Raw genomic sequence first — 8,189 nt, forward strand, 5'->3', positions numbered from 1 at the left:
AAATCCGAATCCAAGAAAGAGGAACCAAAATTATAACTAGATACATCTTCTTTAATCTCCATCAACCGAGATAGCCTAGACCGTTCATACCATTTATAATGATTTTTGATGTCATTTGTACTTCGTATGAATTTTCCATCATTATTTTCTAGTGATAATAATTCCATCATCCATCATTCTTTTTTTAAAAAATCCATTAAATATATGCATTAATAGTTTATTTATTATTTATACTATAATAATAATGTACAAAGATAATGAATTTATCAAAAAGTGTGATCGGATATATCGCTACCCTTAATTTTCACCTCCCGTATTACAGTTATCAGAATATGCTACAGCATTATACTCAAGATAAATCAATTATGTGCCTGGAGCATAACAATGTGACGAGAACTAATGTGAAACTTGGTACAGTAATCAATACCAATTTGATAGCCATATAATCAATGATTCAAATACACTCACCAACAAAATTTATAAACATACACAATAACTCAACTATATTAATTTTTACTATATATAAGCTCAAGATTTCTTTATGCTCTAACATAAGAAAATCATGCAACTGTTTGATTATTGTCATTGTAATGCCAACAAATCCATCTTTGTGTCAGGCGTAAACATTCTCAATCATAGATGTTTTGTCCATTCTCTTCACAATTCCAGAAAGAACCTAGTTTTACATCCAAAATTGTTCAAACTTTATTAACAAACACAACGGGGAAAATTGTCGGGCGTAAATATAACTATTTTTTTTTAATAAACGGGCAAAAAGTGTTTCCGGATAACCCAATCAGAAACATACCAAATAAGTTACCCATTGTACCCCATTAACTAATTCACCCATTTTGTAAACATGGAAATCACAACAGGCAGATTTTACCTTTCCAGGTCCAAGTTCATAACTTTTTACCAGTCCCTTTGATAGGAGAGTCTTCACGATCGTCTCCCACTGAACTTGTTCTGTAACCTGATTTTATTATATAATAATAAATATTGTATGCATTAGGTATCTATAGAATAATCTAAGTCAAAATCGACAAAATGCGTTTCGGGTCAATTCAACCTATGTTTCCATATGTGAATAAAGGTTAGACCCCAAGGGGTGTGGCTTAGTGGTTAGGTGTTTGGAATCTCTAAAAGAGACCGAGGTTCAATCCCTACTAGCTACACCTTGGGACCTTGCCTTTAAAAAAATTAAAAATAAATAAATAAATAAAAATAAAAGGTTAGCCATGAACCTGACGAGCCAAGATTTGCTTGATTGAGTCAGGGTAAGCATGTGGTTGTGCATGAACATTAGATATAACTGGTATTCTTGGAGTCCTCATTTGGGTTGCAGCCAAAGCGGACTCAAGTTGGGACACGGCTGGATTCATGGCTTTTGTATGAAAGGCTCCATTAGCAGCAAGGCGCACCTACATTTCATATTTTTATCAATCTTTATGGTGACAGATTTCGTTAAAAGAAGAGGTAAGATCATAATACCGTCATTCGAGCATTGAACGATTTTGCTTTCGCTTCTACAGTTTCGATCCCCCTCACACCACCAGAAACCACATAGTTTCCCTGTATATATATAATATAAGTATGATTTTGGAGTTTTGAGGTCAAATCTATGACTTTTTAACTTATGGGTTTGGATGTTTTTTGTTACAAGTTCAACCAACTTATCATGTAAATAGTAGTATCGAGTTCTCTAAGGACTGCGTTGCTTGGCAAAACACAAAAGTGCAAAAGGAAAAACACGATGTCATTTTCACGATTAAAAAATACCCTTAAAAATAATGTATAAGAAAAAATAAAAAATTAAAAAAAAGAGGTATAGCTACTGTAAAAGAAAAGATACGGATCTTGATAAGATACACGCTCGTTCACTCTTTATTATTTAATAAGATTTTTGTTAAATAACAGTATAAATTATTTTAACAGTTTAGCAAAATGAAAAACTAAAAGATCTAAATGTTAGGGAAGATATTGGAAAAAAGGCATTGTTTAAAAGAAAAAAGAAAGAAAGAAAATCTTTGTTCAAAACAAGGTTGCAAAATTCGTTATTCGGGCATTAATAGGTCGAGACTTTGGAAGGATTAATCGCCGAGATTAATCTGAAAGTACTTTATACATTGAAATATTCAAAAAAATTATATGTGTAAATATAGAAGAAAACCATAAATATAAGCATTAACTTTAATGTAATTGTCTAAAATTGTTTATTTTGGTCAAAAACTCTAAAGTTCTAGTTTCGATTCATCTTAAAAAGTTGACTAATTTTGACTTTAACCGACTTTGATTACAAAAATTCGATTTTGACCAATCAATCAGCAGATTAATTAAACGGATTTTGGAAAATCGGAAGGGATTGCTTTTAAAAATGAGTAATCGGAGATTAATCGGCGAGTAATCGAGTTTTTTTACAACAGCGGTTCAAAAGAAAGAACTAAACAAGTGAATACAATATTAAAAAAAGTAACACATACGGAAGCCTAATTAAGACAAGACAAAAAAAAAAAAAAAATAATAATAATCAAAACACATTTTTGTCCATAATGAACCGTACCCGACTCCAAGTTTTAGTATATAGCGTACTTGCATTTTTCATTTATTTTTTATAATAGAGCAATATTTTAAACCAATACGAATAAATAGTCCGTTTTGACCTGTTAGCTAATCCGCCTGCCCCGCCCATTTTGCCACACCTAGTTTATATAACAGGGGACGAAAGACTAATATATGTGAGCCTTACGGGACATAAGAAATTTGCAATTTGAACTTTTTCGGCTCCCTCAACTTCTTCATTGGCTGCATCACAAAGTTGTTGGACTGTATCAGAATCTAGTCCAATGACACTGACCATAGCCCCTTTAGCAGCCTCCGCAGCTTCCTGATAATTTTATTCGGTTTATAAAATAAATAAAATAAATTAGCTTTTAATAAAACATGGTAGCATAATTTAGATTATTCATTTCCTTACTTGCATTGCTTGACCTCTCAATTTAACCAACGTGAGACCATCCTCGAAGCTAATAATAATAACAAAGAAAATGCAGAAAAAGATTTTAAGTCAAATATTGCAAATCAACAATACATTTGTAACCAATAATAATAATATGGGATTTGAAAAATGATTACGTCACCTAAAGGCTCCAGCAAATGCAAGAGCTGTGTATTCACCCAAGCTTAATCCACATGTAACATCGACTGAATCAATAATCTGCTGACCACCTTCACGAGCATGTAATATCTCTACTGCAGCTAAACTATTAACATATATAGCTGGCTGCACATTATAAATAAAATCAAACACTAAAAAGAAACAATATTTTGTATGTAGTAAACGAAAATAAGACGATATACAATAGTAGAGACTATAAACTTGCCTGACTTACAACAGTAGAATCCAACTTTTCTTTCGGTCCATTAATGCAAACATCCAATAAGTTAAACCTTCATTCAAATATAAAAACTGGTTACTAAATCATTGACATAAGTCATTTACTCATTTCACAACAATAGATTGCAAACGCCCATCACTTTTAATAAAATTAACAAAAAAAATTATTGAACTACAGACCCTAAAATTTCATTCGCCTTATTGTACAATTCTGCGGCAGCTGGCACCTTTTGCGCCTCTCGTCCCATTCCAATTGTTTGTGCACCCTACAACAATAGGATTGAGATTTAAGCCAAATCATCAAATTTAAAGATAATGTACAAGCTAATTCAAACTGTTCAAGGGCCGAAAACTACTTATTAATATACAATTATATAACAAAAATTGAAAATCAACACTCATACATCTTAATTATAAAATGTTACACTCCATCACTTCCATGTAATAGCATCAAATTTAACTTAAAACATCTAACTTCCACTATTTTTTTTTATTTTTTTTGAACGGCGATTTTTTTGGCATCAGTAGATCATTTATTTCAACGACCCTCATCATTTGCACGTATCACATACGTTCGGGCGGAAACCCGAACCCGATCGACGGTACCCGGGAACACATCCGTTCGGGCAGTGTTCCTAGGTCCGTGAACGAATCCGGTAAAACCTCCTTATAGGGTCAATATATACCACCATTATTGGTGTTCAATTGGTTTAAAGAAAATCATGTCATACCTAACTATCTCATGACACAAAGTACATGGGGAGAATCGTTGGACTGTGTTGCAAGTTCTTTCTACTATTTCCTTTAGCCTTTTTTTTTTTTTTTTTTTTTTTAAGAGCAGAGTACATATATAGAAAAGTATCAAACTTTATTAGTTCCATTAATTAATGTACCAAATTTTCAATTCTAAATTGCTATTGTATCCTGTAAACTTTCAATGTTTCCAAATTGCTTATATAAGTTGTCATGTCACCAAATTACAGGTAACATTGATTCAAATTAAACACTAAAAAAATTATATTAATTAAAAAATATAACCTGACCAGGAAACATAAAGGCATTAGTAGGTTTATAATCAGCAAACAGTGCATTATCAGCTACAGTTGTAGATCCAATTGATATGCTCATAGAAACCCTAGGTTTCACCGAATTACGAAATTCATGTTTAATACTCCCAAAAGAAACAGATGAAGATGCGCTTTTCAATAACACCGAATGATGATGTGGATTTAGTGAAATTGATGGAAGTAATGATGATAATGAAGCCATGGTGATGAAAAATGATTGAAATTAGAAATGTGTATGGGGAATCGATGGTGGAATATAATCATGCAAATAGCAAGTCGGTTGATATATGACTTTGAAGTTATACATATAACAAGTAGGTGTTCATCGGCTGGTTGCGGCGACCACCCCTCGTTTACGTAAAACTTTTTTGTAGTATCTAATTATATATTCTTAATAAGAATATATTAAAGCAAACCAGTTAACGTAACCTATAAAACAATAATTCGTTTTAACATATTAAACATCTAATACAATTGCAAAGAAACACATTGTCATATATTACTATATGGATTGTAACAAATTAATTATCCTAAGCTGTTCAAATTATGTTGTATAATATTTTTTTTGAGATGTATCAAATTAATTGTTATAAATAATTACTCCATCTGTCTCATTTCAATAGTCTACTTTTATTTTTCAAATTCTTTTGTATTAAACTTTGACTCAAAATATTTTTGTTTGTGTTATATGTTATTCGATGAAATTTATATGAATGAATTAATGTTCAAATGTATTTTCATTAGTATATTTTTCATCAAATAATATATGACACAAATAAAGTTATTTTAGGTTCAAAGATAAGTAAAAAAGACCTTAAAAGTCAATACTGGACTATTGAAATGAGACGGAGGTAATACTATATAACACGTAAATAAATTTTTGTACACATAATAAAAATTACTCCGTATAAATTAGAAGAATGATTTAATAAGGTTTGAAAATTCAAGTTAGAAAAAAATGGCCCAATTTTGATGTAATTTATAATTGTAATTGTAATGTAATTTGTTTTACACATTAAAAGAATATTTTAATAATGACTCCAAGTCTTTAATTGGAGCAAGGGCTATATGTATGTAGCTAGTATTAAAAAAAGTCATCACGTGCTCCCTTCTCTATCTTCTCTTACTTGAAAATCTACCCATCTCATTTTACTTTTTCCATTTGATTCTCTGGTCTCCAGTCTTCTTCTCAGGTAACCATTTACAATATCTTCTGAATATTTTTTCTATGAGTCTCTACGTTTTTGTTGACTCTGCCTTCTCTCATGTGTCTCGCCTAAAACCTGATTTTTTCGGCGTCGTTCCGGCTTCTGGTATCCTCCGAACGTCCGGACTTTTCTTCTTTCTATCCTTTTTCCGTCGTTGATATCTTTTGTTCCTACTGAAGAACACATCTATACTTCCTGGAAAAACTCAGAGAAAAAGTGGCGGGAGAAATTTTCGATGACCTATGTGTGTGGCGTGTGGCAGTGCGCTTCAGACCGATTGATGGTAAAAATTGTACGTTCGAAAATATGCTGCGAGTTAATTTGTGTAGGTGGTGTTTTTTTATTTCGCTAGGAAAATGAAAATATTTGCGTTCAAAGTTTGGGGTGGGTTTATGAGGTTTTTTTAGGTCTAAAAGCTATGTGCGTAGGTTCTAAAAGCTGCGTTGCCGATAGTATGACAGTTAGAGTTGTTGGAACAAAGACGAAAATAGTTTGGGATGAAAAAAAAACACAAAAGGACAAAGAAGTTAATATTGATGAATAGTAACCATATTTGCTCAAATGTAATATTATTAATAATAACTAGTAAAAGTGGTCTGCGCGATACCGCGGGACTTTTTGGGTTGCATATCCATAGTTAACGTAGCGTTATATATTTACAGAAGTAAAAACGTTTTACTACGAGTGTTTTTAGATACACGTAGTATACCTAATGGCCTATGCGTTTTTAACGGCAGGAAGATTGCGTAAAAAAGGGAAACAGAACCATCGATGTTATGTATTAGTTTGAGTAGTTTATTATAGGTGTATGTGTATGTATTGAAGATAGTTCAAGGTATTTAGCGTTTTTTAGAAGTGTTCGTTTCGCGTATTGTGATGACCCGAAATTTTTTGACTTATTTAAACCAATTCTCTATACGATTTATTATTTTAACACGTTAATCAAAGTCTGTTAGATTGAGTCTCAAAATTTTAGAACTGTTACATATATACAATTACCTTTGACTACTCTCGACGATTCATGAACAATTATATGTATGTATATATATATGTACAAGTAAAAACGACTTTGATACAGTAAAAATTACTTTGCTACAGTAAAACACAATTTGCTACAGTAAAACACTATTTGCTACAGTGAAACCGTATTTTGCTACAGTGCTACAGTGAAAACGAGTTTGCTACATTGATTTGCTACAGTAAAACGCTATTTGCTACAGTAAAACACTATTTGCTACAGTAAACACTATTTGCTACAGTTCACTATTTGATGTCGACGAACTAGCAAACAAAAACAGAAAAGGCGGCCATGCGATCGCATGGCAAAAACACTGAAAACTCATGCGATCGCATGAGCTACAGTAAATCGAAAAGTACTATAAAAGGTCAGTTTTGCTCGACGAATTTTTCATAATAATTTCTTTACGTAAATTTTATATTTACAATTATAATTATAATTTTAATTTTAAGTTTAATAATAATAAAGTATATTCGAGGGTATTTTTAATTCGGGTTTCAAACCGTTTTAAAATAAGGAAATATTGGGTATTATTCGGGGTATTGTTCTTGAATCCAAGACCAACCATACAGTCGTCTACCATCATTACGTCTACGCAATTTACCTACAATATTGAATCGCAATATTGAACTGTGCGTTATAGTCTCCCTTTTTAAATACTTTAAATATTTTTGGGCTGAGAATACATGCAATTTATTTTAAACGCAATAAGACACAAGTACATACAAAATTCTACACTGAGTTAAACCGAAAATCCCTTAGCTTTGGTAACTAGTAGCTGCCAGTACATAGGATATGGACTGGTGGGCGCGAATAATTGTATATGGATCCATAGGGCTTGACATCCCCGTCCGAGCTAGAGCGCTAGCCTTTTAACGGACGTATGTTATTTGAGTTTAAGACACGTTGGTTTGCGTGTATTAAAACGAATGGGGTAATTATCACTATAGCGTTAAGTTTAGTTACCAGGGTGCTCTGTTACGTAGAATCTATTGATAAACTTTTGATGAAATCTTGTGGTCTATCTTTATACATGTTTATGACTCGAGCAATTAAACCTATAACTCACCAACATTCGTGTTGACTTTTTAGCATGTTTTATTCTCAGGTCCTTAGAATGCTTCCGCTGTGATGTGCTTGTTGCCTGCATGGAGTCTCTCATGCTTTGTACAAAGTTTATTGCGTTCAAAATAAAACTGCGTTGTGTAATAAATAATTGGACTGTGATGTCAACCTGTAAATTAAAGACTTATGTATTTTGGGGTTTTGCTTATACCTAAGCACTCGCCCACATGTTTATAACTTTCTATGTTTAGAAAGTCACTTATTTTAATGAATGCAATATTTTATCAAAACGTATCATATAGAGGTCAAAACCTCACTGTGGAATCAATGATTAACGTACCGCGTCAATAGCGACTTTGACGGGTCGTTACACGTATAGTTAGTCCCGTTGTGTTCATAAGATTTTTTTGAGTTGAACGGTGGGTTCGGAAAAATTT

The 8,189-nt window shown here is 32.3% G+C and overlaps 1 protein-coding gene across 1 annotated transcript; it reads right to left on the reverse strand.

The window, feature by feature from the left end:
• Positions 1-469: 469 nt before the first annotated feature.
• On the reverse strand, positions 470-4,719 carry LOC139843335 (uncharacterized). The gene is made up of 10 exons (XM_071833412.1): positions 4,433-4,719; positions 3,575-3,660; positions 3,381-3,447; positions 3,138-3,280; positions 2,975-3,023; positions 2,747-2,884; positions 1,492-1,572; positions 1,245-1,421; positions 887-973; positions 470-676 (listed from the first exon to the last, which is right to left on the reverse strand). Exons 1-10 carry the CDS (start codon positions 4,661-4,663, stop codon positions 614-616), a joined length of 1,122 nt encoding a protein of 373 aa, XP_071689513.1. The 5' UTR covers positions 4,664-4,719; the 3' UTR covers positions 470-613.
• Between the last annotated feature and the right edge of the window lie 3,470 nt (positions 4,720-8,189).

This window comes from Rutidosis leptorrhynchoides, chromosome 4 (genome assembly GCF_046630445.1).
Source record: "Rutidosis leptorrhynchoides isolate AG116_Rl617_1_P2 chromosome 4, CSIRO_AGI_Rlap_v1, whole genome shotgun sequence".
Taxonomy (NCBI): Eukaryota; Viridiplantae; Streptophyta; class Magnoliopsida; order Asterales; family Asteraceae; genus Rutidosis; species Rutidosis leptorrhynchoides.